The 22,437-nt window shown below is 35.0% G+C and overlaps 1 protein-coding gene across 2 annotated transcripts in view; it reads right to left on the bottom strand.

Moving 5' to 3' along the window:
- The window catches only part of IPO11 (importin 11), a 212,354-nt gene that overhangs the window by 120,128 nt on the left and 69,789 nt on the right, over nucleotides 1-22,437 (bottom strand). For both annotated transcript variants that reach the window (XR_005010886.1, XM_036767335.1), the window contains exons 17-20: nucleotides 9,851-9,884; nucleotides 9,311-9,351; nucleotides 7,109-7,225; nucleotides 5,860-5,973 (exon numbers count right to left, since the gene is read on the bottom strand). Coding sequence is in view for 1 of the 2 variants with exons in the window: in XM_036767335.1 (XP_036623230.1) it covers nucleotides 5,860-5,973; nucleotides 7,109-7,225; nucleotides 9,311-9,351; nucleotides 9,851-9,884 (306 nt within the window). In the remaining variant the exon portion in view is untranslated. The remainder of the gene's footprint in view (nucleotides 1-5,859; nucleotides 5,974-7,108; nucleotides 7,226-9,310; nucleotides 9,352-9,850; nucleotides 9,885-22,437) is intronic.

Here is a 22,437-nt window from a genome sequence, read left to right as displayed (position 1 = left end):
TGGTCCCACAGAGAAGTATCAGTAGCACTGTATGAAAGTTACAAAAAAGGCATAGCTAAACTTGACATTAGGGAGAATTTCCAAAGAATTAAGCCTATCCAAAAGTCAAATAGGCTGCCTCAAGAGGTGGTAAACTCTCCACAGAAATCTTTAGGCAGAGATTAGATGACTACTTCTTAGACATATTAGGACTGGATGGGGGATAAGATCCCTTCAACCTCTAAAATTAATTCTGTTAAAGCAACTCTCTCCCACACTCAAAAATCAAAAATAACCTCCTAATTACCAAATAGAAAATACATTTTGTTGATGTTATCTAGTTGTTTTCAGTCCTTTCCCACCCACTCAGATTAACCCTCCATTATCCTGAAAATAAAAAAAAAAACATTAAGCACTGAAATCTGACCAAACTCGCCTTCTTACTGTTACTCATACTTGATACCCAATATCTCAACTTGGTGCCTTTGCACTGGCTGTCCCTCCACTAATTAATTCCTCTATATGTTCACATTTTCTATACTCTACACCTCAAAACTATCCTCTGTGTTCAATTATTCGACATCTCAGAATACAGGGTGGCTTTATCTTTGACAAGGCTGAGTCCTCCACTTGGGTCCATCATATCAACTCCTTGCGTGTCATTTTGGGAGTTTTCCCCATGGTATCATAGCACTTATCACTCGCTCATCTTTAATCTTTCACTGTTGCCAGGATTCTACCCTCCTATTCAGGTATCTCCTTTTTTTTAAATTCCCTTGATTCTGCCATTTCCTCAAATAAGAGTATCTTATCCCCATTAAGAATAAGCTTAAAAATGGAATTGCTTGCACTCCCCTCACCACCAATTCAATACTCACTCCTTAACTTTTGTTTAAATGTTATTTTGATAACTTTTTCTCTAAACTACATTATCAATTTGAAATCCTCTCCCTCTCTCCCAAAAGAACTCATCTTTGTAACAAAAAAGTACAGTTCAGCAAAACAAATCCTCAACTCATTTAACATTTATTTTAAAACTTTGTAATCCACATTATGCCCACATTGCTAACTCCTCTAAGATGAGAACTCCCAAGAATGCAATGGCCCTTCTCAGTTCTCCCTGACCATCTTAATGCATGATAGTGTTTTCCACTTCCTCCTGAAAACTTGTACTGTTCAGTATTGGTCTTCTGACAACTCATTCATAATCTCCTTTGTTAGCTCATCATCTTTGCTGGTTGCTCCTTTTGCTACATCTTTTTCTTCATTTTCTCCCTTGGTGATCTCATCTGATGACAGAGGTCAACTTATCAACTCTATGCAGATGATTTATAAATTTACATATCCCAGAACAATATCTCTCGACACTACTCATCGGGTCTAATGTGTTTATTTACCATCTCTATACATAAGACTCCCAGATCTACACATGTGACAGCATCACTAAGTGTCTACTGGACATTTCTAACTGGACATCCCATGAGTACGAGAGCTTAACACAGTGCCCAGAATAAGTGCTTAATAAATGCTGATTGTTTGGTTGACAGATATTACAAAGTCAACATGTCCAAAACAGAACTCAATCTTTCTGCCAAATCTACTCCTCTTCAAACTTCCCTATTACTGTCAAGGACACTACCATGTTTTCATGTTCAAAACTTCTGTATCGGACTTATTATCTCTTTACTCTCACATTACATAACCAATCAGCTGCCAAATCTATCATTTCCACCTTACATCTCTTGTATCTACCCCCATCTCACCACTTACACAACCATTACATTAGTTCAGACCTTTATTATTCCTCAGCTGCAATACTGCAGTAGCTTCCTAATTGATCTTCCTGGGTCCATTCTTCTAACCATTTCATCTTTCACACAGCTGCCAAAGTAATTTTCCCTAAAACTCAGATCTGCCCATGTTACTCCCTTCATCAAAAACTCCAGTGGCTCCCTATTACCTCTACAATCAAATATACTCCTCTATTTGGTATTTAAATCCCTTTACAACCTGGATCCACTTACCTTTCTAATCTTTTTACATATTATTCCCCTTAATGTAGTCTATAATCCAGCCAAATTGTCTTTCTTTCTGTTCTGCACACTATACTCAATGTCTCTGGTTTGTGCCTTTCTACTGGCTGTCTTCTATGCAAAGAATATATTCCTTTCCTCCCCTCTCACAGACCTGCCTTGCATAGTCCTGTTTCCCTCTCTTGTCATTTGGTTTTGCTCCCCACCAGGTGACAGTGCTTGCCACACAAAAAAAATCTCATTTTTTATTTGCTATTTCCTCTCAATTACAAATAAAATATAAGCTCCTTGGTGGCAGATAACTGTTTCAGCTGCATCTCTGTATTCCCAGCACCTAGCTCACAGAGGGAGCTTGATAAATGGTGGATTGCTGGACACCTCCAACTGAGTATCCCATCAGCATCACAGACTTAACATAGCCAATAAATTTTCATCATCTTCTTCCCAATAAAAACTAGCCCTAGCTCAAAAGTTTACAATTTTTGTCTGGGTTTACAATTAAATAACAGAAATAGAGTAGACTGAATTTTGTTTTGCAAAACTTTGAAGCTCCTCCCTAGCAGCAAAACCATCTTTTTAATATCCATATTTTCTTGGTGCACAATCAGTATTGCAGGGAATCATGGAACATGGAATATCATAATTTCTCAAGAAACAAAACTATTGTGAAGGGCCGCATAATGGGGTGTTAGTATGTCTAGGACGTTGTTGCTGCTGTTGTTGTTCATGACTAAACAAGAAACAGAAAGATTCATACGAGGTAAAATTCACAATCTGGATTACCTAAAATGAAAAAACTTTCTGACAAACAAAACCAATGCATATAATTTTAGAAGAGAAGTTAAATGGGGAAAAAAATCTTTGCGTCAAATTTCTCTAATAAAGGTCTCATTTCTAAGATATATAGGGAACTGACTCAAATTTGTAAGAATAAGAGCCATTCCTCAATTTACAAATGGTCAAAGGTAGTTTTCGAAGGAAGAAATCCAAGCTATTGATAGCTATATTAAAAATGCTCTAAATCATTAATAATTAGAGAAATGCAAATTAAAACAACTGAGGTACCTCATACCCATCACACTGCTAAAGCTGACAAAAATGGAAAATGGCAAACGTTGGAGGGGTTTTGGGAAAACAGACACATTAATGAAATGTTGCTGGAGCTGTGAATTGGTTCAGCCTCTCTAGAAAGCAATTTGAAACCAAAGAGCAATTAAAACTGTGAATATCTTTCGATACAGTAAAACCTCTGCTTGCTCTATTCCTCAAAGATATCAAAGATAAAAGAAAAAAACTCATATGTACAAAAATTACTTATAGCAACTCTTTTTATTACAGCAAAGAATCAGAAATTGAAGGGTTGCCTATCAACTGGGGAATGACTGAGCAAATTGTGGTACATGAATGTGATAGACTATTACCAGGCTGTAAGAAATATTGAAGGGAATGGTTTTCAGAGAAACCTTGGAAGACTTATGCAAATTTATGCAAAATGAAGCAGAATCAACTTTGAAAGACTTAAGAACTCTGATCAAAATAATGAAAAACAACAATTCTAGAGGATTCATTATGAAACAAGCTACACAGTTCCTGACGGAGAGGTAATAGACTCAAAGTGCAGACTGAGACTTTTTTTTAGATGTGGTCAACAGGATTTTTTGCTTGACCATCTATACATGTGTGTAACAGGTACTGTTTTTCTTGCTTTCTCAAGGCATCATAGAGGTGAGGAAGAAGATAGTAGAGAGAGAATATAGACTTGAAAACAATAAAACTAAATTTTTAAAAATTTAGATTACTGACTAGAAGATATAATTCCTTTATAAAAGGAAGTATCATATTAAAAAGTTTTCCAGCTCTAGCTCAGTAAGAAGGATTGCAATGGGCCTATTTAATATAAATTATGAATGATGATAGCTCAACAGAAAAAAAAGTAAAGGTCTATAGTAAGAAATGATTTCAGTTTGCTGAAAAATCTTTTTTAATTACTCAAAAGATAACGGTGGAGGAGGATTTAATAAATGGAGGTGAGGAATGGCTATATCAATTTCCTCTTTTTGCTCATGCTGTACAAGCAAAAGAAATAGAACTTTTGGCAATATGATAAATGAAAAGAGCAATGGACTTTTAGGAAGAATACATCAGGTTGACTCGAGACTCCACTATCTCCTAGGCATGTGACTCAAGGTAAATAACATCATTTCTCTCAATCTCAATTTCTTTATCTGTAAAAAGGGGACTACAATCTACCTCTTGATTCTTACAATAATAAAATCAAAAGAAATGCTTTAAAAATATCAAAATGTTATAAAGATGTCTGCTTTATTTTTTTTTTAGAAGCAGTTCACACCAAGACGGGATACGGATATGTGAGGCAGAAGGGTGCATAAAGTTTATGTAGTTCAACTTCCTCCTTTATTTAGGCTCACATCCTAGTGTTCTGACACATTCCATCTGTGTAACCACGAGGAAGTAACATAAATCTTTATGACCCTTAGTTTCATGGGGATAACATTTATACCATCTACCACAAAAGGTTTATATATATGATTTATTTGTTCATTTGACAAGCATAAGAAGTGGAAAAACACAACAAAAGGATTAAAGGTAGGATAAGAATTTTCCCTAGCTTAATAAACCAGTCTTTTTCCTTGTCATTCTCATCCTTCCACCTCTGAGAACACACCAATTACTTACCTTAAGATTCTATCTTTAAATATATATAAACCATGCCAATGGTTAGAAGCATCGTCTCCTGCCAGAGAGCAAGATCCAGGCTAGAGCCTTTCTAAAAGACCACTGTCCAGTTTGGTCTTCAGATCAGATGAAAGTACTGAGGGATGCTTAAAGAAAAAGATATTTGTCCTATCCTAATAAACAGCAACCTAGGGATATCAGGAATGAAATGAAACCTGATAATGTCACCTTATATGATTCTGGTTCTCCTACCTCTATGAACATTACTATTGACTCCTTTTAGTCCTTTTTTCTCCGGGTCACTAGTGTGCACTCTTGCTCTCTTTCTTCCTCTCCACATATATGTATGTATGTATGTATATAAACACACATATATGCATATACATACTAATATTGTTTCTATTTATTCTCTTTTCATTCACTCAGTGATTCTCATCATAAATATTATATATCCCACTGTTTCAGCTCTTACCATTACAAAAACACTTTTCTATCTCTGATATTTCTCCAAAGTCCACAATTCCACGAGTTGGCATCACCTTAAACACAACATGTCTAAATCCAAATTCATCATCTTCCCTTCCACATTCTCCAAAAATCACTATTCTGAACTGGCAATTTCTACAATGATTCTTAGTCACACAGGTATGATAGATACCTCAGTCATCTTTGTCTTCTTCTTCCCCCAGAAACAATCAGTTGGTAAGGTTAGCTAATACATTTAAATGTAAGTAGAAAAGTCATGGTTATATACTGGAAAGGAGAAGGGAAAGAATGAGCTTGAATAGAAAGCTACCATGATGAATCTGAATAAAAGTACCAACCAATGAAATTCAATTTCTGTGGCCATGGTTTCCTATTACTTGGTGACTTCATGCCTAAAGTCAGACATATCTGATGAAGTGAAAACATAAGCCCTGTGAAGCTGCAGTGGCAAAATGGTTAAGTGAAAGGAGGAAAAGCTTCCCAACAGTCCCATAAAAATTATGTAAAATGAGTATGTTAGTTTAAGTTATCCTGGAAAAGACATGTGCTTCAGGTTTCAAAAGAATAAACTAATAAAACTAAGATATCAAATTATTTTTCAGTCATCGCAAATAACATGAAATTCTATCAAGAAAAAAAGAAAACAGATGTATGTGTCATTTACCTGAACAAGATGAATAAGAGTAGTCAAAATGGCACATCTGAGCATATTATGTTCTTCACTCTGCTTCCAAAGGAGAGGCAAATACTGAACCAAACATCCTACGTAGGGGCGTATCTACATTTTAAAAAAAAGCAAATGGATAGTAAAAGAGGCCAACTTTTTAAACAAAAAGCAAGATATACAAATTGCTATCATTTTAGTTATTATCAATTCCTATCATACTTAGTTAGCTGCTCTAAAAGAGCTTACATTTAAGAATAAAGTTACTCTTACATACTGTATAGTACATAAAATGACTAAAGACATTGTTGCAAACATTTAAAACAGTTGAAAAGGGCCTTCAACTTTGTCTGATGAAGTAATAAAAGCTATTAAATCCAAATTGGCAAACTACACAAAGTATCTATATTTTTTTCTGCCCTCACAAATTAAGCTTCATAAGTGCAATATACTCTACATTAAATAAAAAGCATTTTTATTCTGGTTAAGTAATTTTAATAGGAAAAATTTTAGCCATATATTAAAAGAGCCATTAAAGAACACACACACATCCTAAAATGTATTGATTTGTTGATAAAACTGCCTGATAACACTGAGTCTGGGCAACTTCCCGAGAGAGAGAGAGAGAGAGAGAGAGAGAGAGAGAGAGAGAGAGAGAGAGAGAGAGAGAGGATAAAATTCCTGTGGTTCATATCTAACAGGAAAATCAAAAAATGTGTTGGGTATGTTTGCTCTCCATTACATCTTCCCCAATCTGAAAGATTCTAACATAGTGCCACCCAGAAAGACCCATGGTAATGTATTTCACATCAATTAAACAAGTATTTATTTTGTGCCCACTACACAAAAGGCATTGTGCATGCTATCAGAGATACAATGGCAAAACTTAGCATAATCCCTATTGTGCCTACGAGCCTGGAATCCTAGGGGAAAGATACAGTATTTGTACAAATATGTACAACACAAGGCTAAAAATGCTAAGGGCATAACACATCATATTTAGAAGCTATAAAATACTAACATTCAACAGAAGTACTAGGTATTACTTTGTGAATTAAATGTGCTTTCCATAGATAGTAATAAATACACAAAATTCAAAACCCCCTATGCAACTATCTAATTTCCAAATTAAGAAAGTCTACATATATGAGGTTTTAAGAAACGTTGGAATGACAATAATATTCAGAGCATCTAAATTTGTCTCTTCTCCATTCCATAATACTGTTAAATTGTATACTATAACAGTTACCTGCATGTTAACTCTTTCAATCACACAAGATAGGACATGTAAAACATGCATCTTTGTGTCACATTCTGTAACTTGCTGAAGTAGCTGAAAAAGTAGCGTGAACATGGTTTCCAAATACTATAGGCAGAAAAGGAAAAGAGAAAAAAAGTTTTGAGTTTAGATATGAACTTGAAATATACATGTGTGTGTATATATTCATACATACATACATACACACACACACACACACACACATATATATACATGCATCTGTATATATGCAGGTACATATAATAAGTGAAGGTGTATACACACACATATATTCAAGTAATTTAAAATGCTAACAAAACTATTGGTCCATAACAAATTCCAGTACAAAAATTAATTCTGCAAATATTACATATGTGCAAATTAAAACTGTCAATATTTAAAATACTAACTCATCGTTATCACCACTTAAAATGGCCTTTTAAGGAGGATTCTGTTGCTCCTAAAAGAAAATAATTTCCATGGTAGAAAAGGGGCAAGCATTCCTAATTTAAGATGGATAAATAAGTCAATGAAATCTCACACTGATATGTTCACACACAAGTGTGTGTACATGCAAGCATATGCTGCCAACAACAAAATCTTTATTTCTTGGGTTCACTAAGGAATAGCCTACCAACTATAGATGAGTGTCAGCTATCTGGTATGGCCCAAAATGAATAATACCTAAAAACTAGCCTTTCTTTTGGTTTATGCTTTAGATATGTCAATTTAGTCCTCACAAAGAACGCTAGGAAATAGGGGCTATTATTCTTCTCATGTTACAGATAAAGAAATGGTCAATACATGTTGAATGTTGAGAAAAATTTATTCAAATTTAAATTATACATCCAATGTCTAATTTATAAATCAAGTAGTTAAATTTTAAAGCATGTAAAAGGAATGGCACGTATTTCTCAGAATGTTTTAATATTTTGCAGGAATTTTATAAACTAAGTGATTAAGAAATATCTCATTAAGAATTAAACACAATTGTTAAGAAAAAAGTATCACTGCTCTTGGTTAATAGATGATGATTGATCAGAACAAATATTTACAAGTATTATTCAATTAAATAATTTTTAGTATGTTAACCCCATTCCCAAATTACCATTTTTGTATGTATGAGCTAAAAAGTGATGCCACATGTCGTCTTTATAACTTTAATTGTGAAGAGGAAGCAGAACATTAAGTATTATATTTTGAAAGACAGAGAGGGTTTAATATCTCAATATCTTTAACTTTACCAATGTGAAACATGTACATATATGAATGTGTTTATGACAAATTTTTGTGCATTCATTTATTTCTGTAATCACTGCCTCTATAATAACACTGCCCAAAACAGGTACCCAACTTGATGTTTTGAAGAAGAACATACTTACATTGACAAAGCAAGATTAGTCTAAGTACACATGTAAAGTAAATTCTATACACATAGAGAAGAGCTCCTAAATATGCCAGCAGGGCTCTATTATGCACCACCTTTATCATCAAACCAACTGTACTTTAGCACCATATAGCAACAAATACAAAACAGAAGAGAATTCAGTGATTACCTGGTCCAAATCACACTGGAAAGATTATCTAGTTACCTTGAGGAGATCAACCAGCCCAAACTCCTCACTTTATAGATGAGAAAACCAAAACCCAAAAGGAAAAAATTATTTGCCCAAGATCACATGGGATATAAGTGGTAGAACCAGGAACAAAAACCTAGGACTACAAACACTAACTTGAAGAGAACTACAAATCTCAAAAATCCTAAAATAGCTAATACTGTTCTATAAGTTCTACCTCTAGGCAAGACCACATATGCATGTTTTGTTGTTTTTTAATTGTATAAAAACTTTTTCATCTAGCCATCTTAGGATGAAACAGACAACATGTTCCAATACCTTAGGTAGAAATATAAAAACAAAAATGTTCTGGTAGGGGTGAAAAAGAAGAGATTTACAATTATTTGTACCAATCATTAATAGCTGATTAAACAGCTATAAATAAACTGCAAGATAAAAAAAGAAGTGGCTAGGAAATAAATTGATTAAGTCAAGGACTAAAAAGAGCACTCAGAAGTGCTAATCTCTGAAAAAACACATAACATTTACACTCAGATTATGTTTTTTAATGTTTCTGACTCTGACCAAAAACAGCTGTAGGTTGGATGTGACACAGTAAATAAATGAATAATCTTACCGGCAGAAATTGCTCCGTTCTAAACTCAAAATCATCAACAGGTGAGCAGGCGTTAAGGAAGATTGAAGTCAGTATTACTAGGATTACCAAAAATATCAACAAAGTAGAGTTAACATAATAAGCATGCAATAATATCACAAAAACTGTCTATATAAATAATTTGTAGTAAAAAGTATTTGAACAATAATTTACTGTAAGATATAGAAAAGTGATAGGGAAACTAGCATTTTAAGGGAGTTTAAAGCTCTTTACAAGATAGCTCTAAGTCTATGTTTCTAAACTAATCACATTTTACTCCTCTTTGCACAATCTACATTATAGTCAAATGAGCCTACTTACTATTCCCTGTATGGCATGCTACATGTCTCTTCTGTAAGCCTATGCACAGGAAGGGGGGAATTCCCAAAGTCTAGAACTATTAAATTTAATATTGCACTTGGGTTTTGGGAGCACTGTATTTATATTGCTTACATTTACCACAGTGCCTGGTACAGTACAACCACTTATTAAATTCTTGTAGATGATCACAATAAAGGATATTTAACTTCAGAGTTGTAGCTGTTTCAATACGAACCTGAAAAAAAATACATTGTAAAATTCAGACAGTTATAGAATATGTATGTACATGAATTATATGTGTGTAATATATACACACATATATACAAAACATATATATATGAATGTTAAGGCAAAGGAAAGAATCATTTAGAAATTAATCTGCATATGAAATACTAGTTACTTAAAAATGTTAATATTAAAGTAGCAGAGCATATGAATTCACTACTGAAAATAAAATTTTAAAATCAAAGTTTTACCAGATTTGCTTTACATAAACAATGATAAGAATTAAAGAAAATTTGCTTACTGTACATACATTTCTAAGACTAAAGCAATAAAAAGAAGTATAAAACTTATAAGAACTCACATTTACATAATGCTTGACAGAAACAAGACCTGAGACCACACTGAGAGAGGGAATGCACAGATGGAGAAAACTCCTTCCACAAATGCAGGGCATGAGTTCTCTGTAAATGATAGTCTTAGAGTTGCCTAGAGCAGTGTTTCTCAAACTTTTTGATCCTAGAGTAACCCTTTACATTCTTAAAAATTGTTGAGGACCCCAGAGAGCTTTTATTTTATATGTTTTATATTTAGTAGTATTCTATAAGTATTATTAGAGCCAATGTAAAATTTGGGGTATGAGCATTTATACCTCAGAAATTAGCTAATGGTACAAATCAAGGCTCAATTTATTCTCTGGTTTATTATAGAGTATTAAGAAAGTGGTGGAGAAGACATTAATGTAGATTAAACCTTAAAAGCGTGTCCCTGCATAAAATTATTGCCCCCCAGACAGCCAGCTGTTAAATATTTAGTAGTATACACCTATCATATTTACCATATTAGAACTTAAAATGGATCATTTTAAAAAATATGTATTAATTCATTTTAAAATACTAATAAATCTGATTCATGCTAACGATTATGCCTATTTTTTAATTAAAAATAACTATTTTCCAAAACAAAAAAATTAGTGGAATGGCATATTTTTACAAATCTCTTTAATATTTGTCTTAATGGAACACAGCTGGATTCTCATATCTGCTCCTGCACTCAAGCTGTTATATCATGTTGTTTTCAAAGAAGTATATGAAGAAAATCAGGCCTCACACAGCTATGTAGGTGGAAAGAGGAGGAGTATTTTAAACAAATAACACCTTATAATTATTTTGAAAATAGTTTTAATCTTGGGAACTCCCAAATGTCTGCAGACTTCACTGTGAGAACCAATGGCCTAGAGCACCGAGAGGTTAAGTACTTGCCCAGGGTCATACAACCTACTGTCAGAGATGGGACTTGCACTTGGTACTTCTTGTTCTGAAGCTAGCTCTATAACCAGACTATATTTCAGACTGTGTCAGAGCGCTTCAAGGTTTACAAAATGCTTTCCTCACACTAACTTTGTGTAAGGTAATCTATTATTGTTGTTGTTATTATTACTAATGAGAACAAGTACAGATGGATTAACAAAAACGGAATGAAGTGTTATAAAATTTTAACTTACAAAACACAACTTTATATATCTTTTTTATTTCTTCACTAAATCAATAAACATTTATTAAGCACCTTATACTGTGCCAGGCACTGTGTTTCTTAGTAAATACATCCTTACAAAAAAAAAGAATTGATCACATTTTCCATCCTTCTCAAATTATAATATCTTAGAAAATCAGATACACTGGGAAAGACAGGCTCTATATAGGGCTTTCAATTAAAATGCCAATGTAATATCTATTTTTTTCTTTTTCTGGCCCTCTGGGGTCATTAGTATGGGGCAAACTCTGGAGGAAGGAAATCCCTATGCTAATTCATATTGGCACAACTTACAGTCTAAGAGAGCTGCCTGAGACACTGGGAGGTTAAGTGAGTCACACATAGAACATGTCAGAAGCAGGATTTGAAACCAGGTCTTTCTGTCTCTAAGGTCAACTCGCTATCCATATCTATTCTCTCACTGATTAAATAACTCATACAGTTTGTTAAATTTTTAAAAACTATTTAAACCAGACTTTAATTATAAGGTTTAATTATCTCACATTTCACATGAAACTAGATTTTTTTGGTCTTTTTTTATTTTAAAAGAAAATTCATTTTAAAACATCATTATCCTATAAATGCATCAGCATAAAATAGTAATATTATTGGAAACATTAAGAATTTCCCACAGTCATACAAAAAAAAGATTTTTTATGAAGTATTCAACTAAAAACGACCTTAATGAAATTTTCTCGGTTATAGAACTAAGAGCCAGAAAGAGCCTCAGAGGCCAGCTGGTGCCATCCATACCTAACCAATATAACCTGTTCTAATACATCCCCAACAAGACTGTTAGAACACTCCTAATGAAGAGGAAGTCAATGGAATCGATTCTATCTTTAAGTACACTTTATTGTCAGTAAGTTTTTTCTTATGTGAAACCTAAATTTGCCTCTCCACAACTTCTACCCATTGTCGAGTCAGTCAAAAAGTACTTATTAAGCACTTAATGCAGCAGATGCTGTGCCAAGCACTTGGAAAAACAAAGGCAAAAATAGTATCTGACAAAAGGTGCTTATATTCTAATGGGAGACAACATTTAAATAAACAGGTACATATGATATAGGTAGTAACCTTAAAGGTTGCCTGTAGCAACCTTTGAGTTGAGTCTTCATAAGACCATCCAAAACAATATACATATGTATATGCAGAACAATATATATGTATATTCAGAACAATATATGTGTGTGCATAAATACATATATATATAAAATCACACAAATCAACAGTAAAATGTAAACAAAATATGTATGATTTATAAAAAGTAAAATGTAAAAATGTATGAACTGTTGCATGAGATTGGAAAAAAAATCAGTGGCATCAACATATACCCAATATACTTTAAGGAGGGGAGAACTTCTCTATTACAGACACTGCCCATATATACCCAGATAGCAACCCCTGAATGTTTTCTCAACTTGTGCAATTCTTTTCTATATTAACCCATGAATAAATCATAAAAGATCTAACCTGAAGCTAGAGACCAACCTCTATTTTTTTTATTGTCTAAAGGCTGGTCAACAAACATTTATTAAGTGCCCCTAAATGGATGAATCATTCAAAAGTTCTCCCTTAGACAGTCAAAGACATTAGCTGGAAGAGCTGGTTTTAGCATGCATCCAAAGGCAGCAGGAAACAGCATTTTATGGCCATTTGGTCATCTACTAATGTAACATTCTGTTATTATTCTTTATAAAAAACCACTCTGAACATAAAATGCAATTTATATAACACCAGCTATCTCAGACGAGGAGGAAAGAAAATCCTACCTAGTGTTTGGCAAGATTCTCTGAATTATGTCAACCTATACTTTAACACTCACCTACTTCAATGCAAAAGTGGGCACTTGGCAGACAGCAAAAAAAAAATGTTATAAATATGTATAAAGCCAACCAACAGCAATACATCTGAGAACTGCTGCTGTGGCTAATTTCAAGGGTCTAACTGCATAGTATAATGAACTCTCTATTTATTCAGAACTAAACATTGTTCAAGAAACTAAAGCATAACATTCACAACAACACATATTCAATATATCTTACATATTTTCTCAGAATACTCACACAGCATATATCATTGTTCAATAAACTAAACCATAACATTTATAGCAACGTCCTTAAGCAAAACATCATTCAGTAGCATTCCCCAAAATACTTGCTTACACAAGTTGCTTACCCAGGCCAGGGTCTTCCCTAACACAATATTATCATCCATAAGGGGTGGCAGAAAATACAAATACCATCCACCCCTAGGTCACAGCCACGTTACAATCTCCTCAGTCAATACAGAGTGTCCAAGTAAAGTCCTTCTTGGGGGTGTGTCCTCCCCACATTGCTCCAGCCCCGCCTTCCAAGTGCTGAGAAGTGGCTGGGCAACAAAGCCAACAGGGTGGGGTCATTGGGGGGTCCATGGCACTTCCCCTCACCCACCATACACAACTCCACCCTCCCCTGCACCATCCCCCAAACCATCCCAGGGGACACAGCAGAAAAGCACACTCAGTGCCTTGCTGCAAAGCTTTTATCTTGCCCCAGGGCTGAATTCTGAACTCCTGGGTTCCTCCTCCTCTAACAGGATGCAGGCAGCTCTCCACTCCTGCTCTCACATCAATAAAGTAGGCACTCAGGCAGTTCTCCATTCCTGCTCCACAGTTCCACAGAATCATAGCTACCACAACTGGGAAACAGTTACCCCAGCTCCCATACTTTCCTTTTAGTTTGCAGTAACAACAATGTTACTCACACCCGCTGTGGGGGTGTAAGGACAACAACACCAGCACATAGGAGGGCTGCTAGCATGAGTTCTCTGATCTACATATCTAAAGAAAAGCAATTTTGGGGTTAACAATATTACTTTAATTGGACATACACATCATTTACTTAGTTCAAGGGAAAAAGTCAGCACCCTGAACTTCAGAGAAAATACAAACAGAAATTACAAGCAGGAATTATAAGCAGATAACAAAAATCAACAGACAGGGCTTCTAGCTGTCTGACCAAGACAAATACATACATAGTTATCAGAGAGAGAAGAACCAACATCTGGGTTTTCAAAGCCAAGGGGCTTCTTAACAGCTACCCAGAGTCTTATCTGGCTACATCACACAAACACTCTTCCAATGAATGAGTCCCAAAGCAAAATGCTAACCTCAGAGTGTATATATATACTTCTTCAGGGTCAGAGGGCAGCACAACCTTTGTGACCCAGGCTCATGTGACTCAAATTCATGTGACTTAGGCTTTCTTGTAACTTAAGCAGGTCAGCAAAGACTCTTGATTCAATCAAAGGCATTTGATTGCCTTCATACTAAAAAGAACTAGAACTTCAAAAGAAAAAACAGCAAAAAGTCCCACTTTGCTTGCTGTTACAAAATGGCTCAGGAATAACAGGTAAAAATACCAAAAGCTTGCAGAAAAAAAAAACCACACACACACACACACACACACACACATACACGCATATTCTTATACACATACCAACATATACATATGTGCATTATATATATATACATATATGTATATATACACACGTGTGTGTATATTTCAAGCCAAGATAACACGAATACTTCCATTAAGAGAGAATTAGGAGGCGACAGATGTGAAAAGCCTCAAATATCACTCCTAAAAAAGAAAAATAATTATCTTTTAAGAATCTGGGAAATGACTGGTTATCTCTCCATGAACCATTCCCAACACAGCTGTCTGTATACAGTCAGGCAAGTCTTTCTTCTAATTTGATATTGATTTTGATCTTTACTCAAAATCAATACTAAATTAGAAGAATAAAAATGAACATGATAGGCAATTAAAACTCAAACTTGACCTATGAAAAGTGTCTGCTAACACTGAAAAATGGAAAATGAAACAAAGTTATCACCATTTCCCTGAATCACCACAAAAGAAAGTAAAAAAGGCCAGATACCACCCTAACAAGCAAGCACAGAAATCTCTTTCCCAAACAGATAGATATGGTATCCAAAGGCAACACTAGTTTAGAACAAAAACATGTTTACAAGGAAATAGTTGATGGAAGATTATGAGCTATATGTTAACACTTCATGAAACAACAATAAGCAGTGGAAAGGGAAAAAAAAGTTTACGACTTTTTAATAAATACTTCTGTGTGCCTAGCATTGAGTTCTGTGCTGAGACATAAAAAAAAAGCACATAAGAAAGTCCTTGCCTTCAGGGAGCTTATATTCTAATAGGGGGAGATAACACAAAAAGAGGAGCTAGAGTTGGCAGGGGTAAGTTGGAAAGATTACAAGCAGATGGTCTGGGAAAAGGCAGGTATGAATGAAAGCTCACTCATTAGGGACCAACTTCTCAAGAGCAGAAGCCAAAGTTTGCTAAGAGGTCCAAAAAAGATTATCCTGAAAGTATTAATGGATGAAACTAAAAGCAGAACAACAAACAATCAGAAGATAGAAAAGATGTGTAAAGAATTTTAAAACAAACCTTTTTCTCCATTAATAAGAATAGTAGCAACACATCTGAACTCATAATACTTAATATCATAGGGTCACAGATCCAGAGCTGGAAGGGACCTCTAAGATTAGCTAGTACATCCCTTTCATTTTACAGGTGGGGAAGCCTATGTGACACAGGGGAAAAAAAAAAATGGTGGGAAGAGAAGCTAAGATACCTGCTGGAAAGGACAATTTTCAGGGAAATGAATAATGGATTCCGAAAAAGGGAAAGATATTAAAAGGGGGAGGGGGAATCACAGGCACTATTACTAACCGCCCCCAAAAAACAAGAGAAAATATTTATAACTACTCACTATTGATGCCTATTTTCCCTTTTTTTCTAAGTGTTTTATTTACTTCATAAATATTTCCCAATTACATTTAAAAGATTTTTAACATTCATTTTTTTAAAGAATTTGAATTCTGAATTCTCTCCTTCCACTCCTCTCCACCCCTTGAAAAGACAAGCAATAGGATATCAATTATACATGTTAAATCCTGCAAAACATATGTCCACATTAGCCAAGTTGCAAAACGAACACACACACACACACACAAAGTAAAACAAGTATGCTTCATTCTATATGAGTTCTCTCTCTGGAAATGGATAGTATTTTTCATCATATGTCCTTCGGAACTGTCTTGATCAGAGCCTAGTTAAGTCTTTCACAACAGATCATCATTACAATATTGCTGTTATTATGTCCAGTGTTGTCCTGGTTCTGCTCATTTCACTTTGCAACTGTTTACATAAGTCTTTCCAGGTTTTTCTGAAAGCATCCTGCTCATCATTTCTTATAGCAAAATATAATTCCATCACAATCACAAACATGTTCAGCCATTCCCCAACTGATAGGCATCTTCTCAATTTCCAACTCTTTGCCACCATAAAAAGAGGTGCTATAAATATTTTTGTACAAATAGGTCCTTTTCCCTTTTCTTGGATCTCTGGGATACAGACCTAATAGTAGCATTGCTGGGTCAAAAGGTAAGCATAGGGGTAAGAATTCAACATTTAACAAAAATTGCTGGGAAAACTAGAAGGCAGTTCAGAAGAAAACAGACATAGACCAACATCTCACATCACATTCCAAGATAAGGTCAAACTGGATACATGATTTAGACATAAAGAGTGATAGATGTCATCAGGAAATTAAGGGGGCATCTACTTGTTAGATCCATGGACAAGAGAAGAGTTTATTACCAAATAAGAGATAGAGAAGATCACAGAAAGTGAAATGGATAATTTTGATTACATGAAATTTAAAAATTTTTGTACAAACAAAATTAATGCAGGCAATGTTTGAAGGAAAACAGGAAAATGGGGGAAAATTTTTACAAGTTTTTCTTATAAAGGCCTCCCTCATTTTTTAAATGTATAGGGAACCGAGTCAAATTTATAAAAATGTAAGCCATTTCCCAACTGATAAATGGTCAAAGGATATTAAGTTTTCTGAAAAAGAAATCAAAGCAATCAATAGCTATAGGAAAAAATGCTCTAAATCACTACTGATCAAACCTAGAAATGCAAATTAAAACAACTCTGAGATACCACCTCACACCTATCAGACTGGCTAACACTACAGAAAAGAAAAAGAACAACTGCTGGAGGGGATATAAAAAACTGGGACACTAATGCATTGTTGATGAAGTTGTGAACTAGTTCACCATTCTGAAGAACAATGTTGAACTACTTTCTCTTCCTTACAAAATCTTTTTGACAACAATCCACACACCTACAAAGAGCATCCTCGATTAAGCTTTGAAAAGGGAATATGGAAGACCATATCTTTATAGTTGAACAATCAAGTGAAATGTACTGAGAATACAAAAAAGCATTTGATTCAGTAGAGCAAAGCCAAACCAACAGATTTTCTCCACAGAGTTCTCCATCAAGGATAAATTAATAAAAGATGCCTTGAAAAATGCAAAAAAGATGAATACCTTAATTACTCATACCAAATAATGAGTATAGGGGGAGAAAGTGGAAAACCTACTAGAATTCAACTAGTTTTATCTTGAAACTGAACAGGAATTATTAGGTGATAAATGTGAAACTAGGCAGCCAATTATTTAAGGGCAGCTAAGTGGTCCAATAGATAGAACACTGAGCCTGCAGTCAGGAAGACCTGAGTTCAAATCTAGCCTCAGAACTTACTAGTTGTGTGACCCTCGGCAAGTTAACTTAGCTCTGTTTGCCTCACTTTTCTCATCTGTAAAATGAGCTGGAGAAGGTAATGGCAAACCATTCCAGTATCTTGCTAAGAAACCCCAAATGAGGTCATGAAGAGTCAGATGAGCCTGAATAACAAAAACAAAATATGAAACCACTGCCCCACAAAGCAAATAGGGAACTATGATATACCCAAATAATTTATGCAGTTCAGAAATAATCACACAAGATTATATTTCAACAAAGTCAAAATGATACATTAAATTCTTAGGTTAAATGCTATTTTTCAAAGAGAGCTGATGATAACACTAGATCTGCATCTAAATACAAATTAAATACAAATTGGCTTGCTAACAGTAAATCTCATTCTCCTATTTAATTCATCTAACACAACTTAACAATTTGCACTAGGCATATTTTTTGAGGCAGCAGCCACACAGGTCAGTTTATTGCAGTTTAAATACCTTTCTCTTCTTTTTTTTTTTTTGGCCTTTTTGTTCCCATAAAGAAATTAACAACCCCTCCCCCCACAAGAAGGGTAAGGGTGTCAGGAAGTAATGTGGGAAGGCCAGAGTCACAAGTGCAAAGAGCCCCTAGCGTGGGTTGGCCCCACCAAAAGGCTTCCCTCCTTCTTAGCAGCTCTATCTCTGTAACTCCAGGGATCAGGGGAGTGGGGGGGCAGGGGAGCAGAACGGGATCCAGGGGATGCATAAGGTATCTCTTTCCTTGTGTCCTGCCCCCTTCGCCAAGGGAAGGGAAGCCCAGCAAGGAGCTATTAGGTGTCATGATTGAATCAAAGTGGAGGAATTGAGGGAGAAGAGAGGAAAAGGGAAAGACAGAAAATAAACTGATGGGGAGAAGGGGGTCATGTTGGTGGGGTTGTTTTTGTTGGGAGGAGGGGAATGCTGTGTTCATGGAAATGCTTTTTTCTCTCCATTTTTGTTAAAAATATACTACAAAAAATGAAGCTGGGGGAGGGGGCAAACTCTCTCCCTCTCTGTGCTAAGGGTTGGGGGGCAAAACTCTCCCCTGAATACCCCGGGGAAGGAGGCAGGGAGGGGCATCACTGCCAGGATGTCTCCCCAACAATCAACAATCTCCAGGCCATGGTGCTGCAGCTGGGTGACAGGCAATGCATTCTCATTCTTGAGAGGCGGAGGGAGGAGAATTTCACACTTTGCATTTAGTGAACTTCCCACATATAATTTAGTGAATCTGAAAATAAATTGATTTTGAATGATTCTATCTAGAATTTGAAAAACTAGAATTCTAACATTTAATAGAGTCCTAAAACATTATAACCCCCAAAAGGCACTTCGATCAGCTATAAACTTATTATGAAGTTTTGACATGATTATTGCAATTAAGAACTAGTTTTAACCCCTAGAAACAGAAAAGGAAAATTCCCCCCCAAAATATAATTTAAATGTCGATGTGACATACAGTAAGCTTATTCTTTTAAGATACAAATGAAAATGACACTGAAAGTGGTTTATTCAAATAACAATTTTTAAAACAAAATTTTTTGATGTTTCTCCCTGGAAGCTGCTATAGTACCAACCTGATTCAGATAATAAATCAATCCCTCATTTTATTCCCACAACTTATCTCAATTTTACAGAGGAGGAAATTGAGGCTAAGAGTGACATGCCCAGGAATGCATAGCTAAGTAAACTTCGGTGTGAACTCAGGTCTTTTTGATCTCAGGTCCAGAGCTCTATCCACTGCCAGCTGTCATTTTACAAAATGCTAAATTATTTTTAACAAATCATCTCGGATGAATTAAGGGGGGAAAATGAAACAAAGCTAGATTCTCATAGCACTTTCAAAGTTTCCATGTTTAAAAACATCAAAAAACCTATAACTCTGGTGCCTCCCCAAGGCATAATGGTAACCCCATGGGAAGAGAGCCAAGGTTCTGACATGGATCAATCAATTAAACTACAAAAGCTCTGCGTACAGAACTAGCAATAAACTACACTACTCATTAGGCAACTGGCCAAAAGGTGATGAGGTAATTTTTCAGCTATAACAATTCATAAAGGGTGCCTAAAGCAAAAAGGAATTGCAGTTAGCATGCCTGAAAGGAATACTTGAAAAACAAAATCAGATATGTAATGTAAATGACAAATAAGATGTGCATAGTCAACTCAGCTGCCTAACTGAAAAGTTAACAGTATTATGAATAATCTAAAACAAAGAGAAAATGTGTTTTATTTGCCTCTGAAGTGCATCTCAAGCCCATCAACATAATGTCTTTAATTGGTTCCATAAAAATATAGCTAAGTAAAATGTAAGAGTGAAATTGTCAAAAGAGCAATGTTATAAATGCAAAAGGGAAGAGGTTTGAAAACCTCCCGATTTTGGGGAAAGGATAGTATAAATCCCAGAAAAAAGAATATACTCTGTCACAGAATTGAAGGAGTATAGGACAAAGGATGATAGTAGGAATGCTGCACCAGAACCCAATAATTGTATTTACTGTGATGCCAAATGATTTAAGTTTTAAGGAAAGACTGTGGTTATAATATATTAACAATACTATTGCAAAATGCATTGATCAGAGTAAGTTTACTGTGGGTATACCTATATAATCTATAATGGATTTATCAACCTGGCTATGTTTCTGTATAACCAAGATAAGAAGTTTTGTATTTCTTAAGTTTCACATAAGCTGGTGAAAGGGGGCAGGAAACAAAAACTGTGGGAAAAGAAAGAAACATGAAGAATAATACCACAAACTGGACAAACTACACATTACTAATTCAGAGTTGACTATTTAAAATATTCAAGGTACCAAAATCATAACATATTATAAGAGCTAGGAGAGAATTATGAATCTTTATTAAAAACTGTAATAATTTTATAATGTGATACTGAATGAAATTAAATGAAAGACGAATTTTATTTCATAGAAAGCATTCATGAAATAGCAATAACCACATAATTATCCTTTGGTTGACAGAGAAGTAGACCTCTGACAACCACTGAAAAAAATTCAAGGAAAAGCCAAGTAATAGAATGGGGAATATTAAATTCTTACAAATACATCACAAAGTCATAATACACATTTAGCAGTTACAAGTCCTCTAACAGGACATAATCTGAGGAAGAAAAAAGAGCAACAGGACAGGTATGAATTACACTAACATGAAAAGTTTTTAAAAAGTGAACTAGAAAGGGAAGGAAACAAGGATTAAAGCCAAGCTACAAGCATCAAGAAGAAAAAATATATAAAATTAGCAACATTCAAAAATAAGGGTGAAGCTTATACTAAGAGAAATAAAAATGTTAAAAAGACAAATATTCAATGCCTTTTGCAAATCTGTCAACTATATATATCAACTAAAAAGTTTTTTTAAAAATGACTATGTTTAAGAATCCTTTTTATTTCCTTGTAGATAATAGTTCATCCCCCTTAACCATATCCTTTTTTGGAAAAAATTAAGACTGAAGTGACGATCTCCTTAGAGCTCCTATTTCTATACTATCATCCTGTTGGTCACCCAGGATTACAACCTCAGAGTCATCCAATCAATTGCCGAGTCTTGAAGATTCTGCCTCTACAGTTATTTCTCACAGCCACCTCATTCTTTATAGGTACATAGACAGCACTCTAGTTCAGGCTCTCATGACTTCTCACCTGAAGTATTGTAGAAGCCTCCTACTTTGGCCTCTATGCTTCTAGTCTATTCCCCTAAATCTGTCCTCCACACAGCTACCAAACTGACATTCCTAAAGCAAAAACTTAACCACGTCATGCCAATACTCAAGAAGCTCCAGTGGCTCCCTCTGGCCTATAGGAGAAAATGCAAATTCCTGTTTGCCTTTTATAGATCTTCACAATCTCAAAGAGTTATTGAATACTGAGTTCCTTCACAGACTCCGTTCAAGCCAACTTGGCCTCTCTGTTGCTTGTTTTCAATTCACAATACTCCATCTCCGGTTCGCTTGTAAGATCTGTCCCATTTGCCAGAAAACCATTCCCTCCTTACCACACCTCACAGGAACCTCAACTGCTTTCAAAATTCAGCTTGTGTCACCTCCTATAAGGAGACTGTCCTGATCCAGAAAAAGTGTCAACGCCTTGAGAATAGGAATTATTTCACTTTTTCTCTTCATATCCTCTGTACCTAGCAGGCCTTTAATAAATGCTTGCTGACTGACTGATTTATTTCTTACAGTTGTTAATGGCCTCTACTGAGAAATAAATTTCTATACATTTGTATTTAATTTTCTACATACAAGTTGTTTCCTTAATATGAAGCAAGTTCTTTGAGAAATGAGGGCTGTATAATATTGGTATTTGCATCTGTAGCACTTAGCACAGCACCTAACACTTTAGATGCTTAATAAATGCTTGTTAAATAAATACTGCTTTATTGAATA

This window comes from Trichosurus vulpecula, chromosome 1 (genome assembly GCF_011100635.1).
Source record: "Trichosurus vulpecula isolate mTriVul1 chromosome 1, mTriVul1.pri, whole genome shotgun sequence".
NCBI classification, from domain to species: domain Eukaryota; kingdom Metazoa; phylum Chordata; class Mammalia; order Diprotodontia; family Phalangeridae; genus Trichosurus; species Trichosurus vulpecula.
This window is presented reverse-complemented; position numbering and strand designations above follow the sequence as displayed.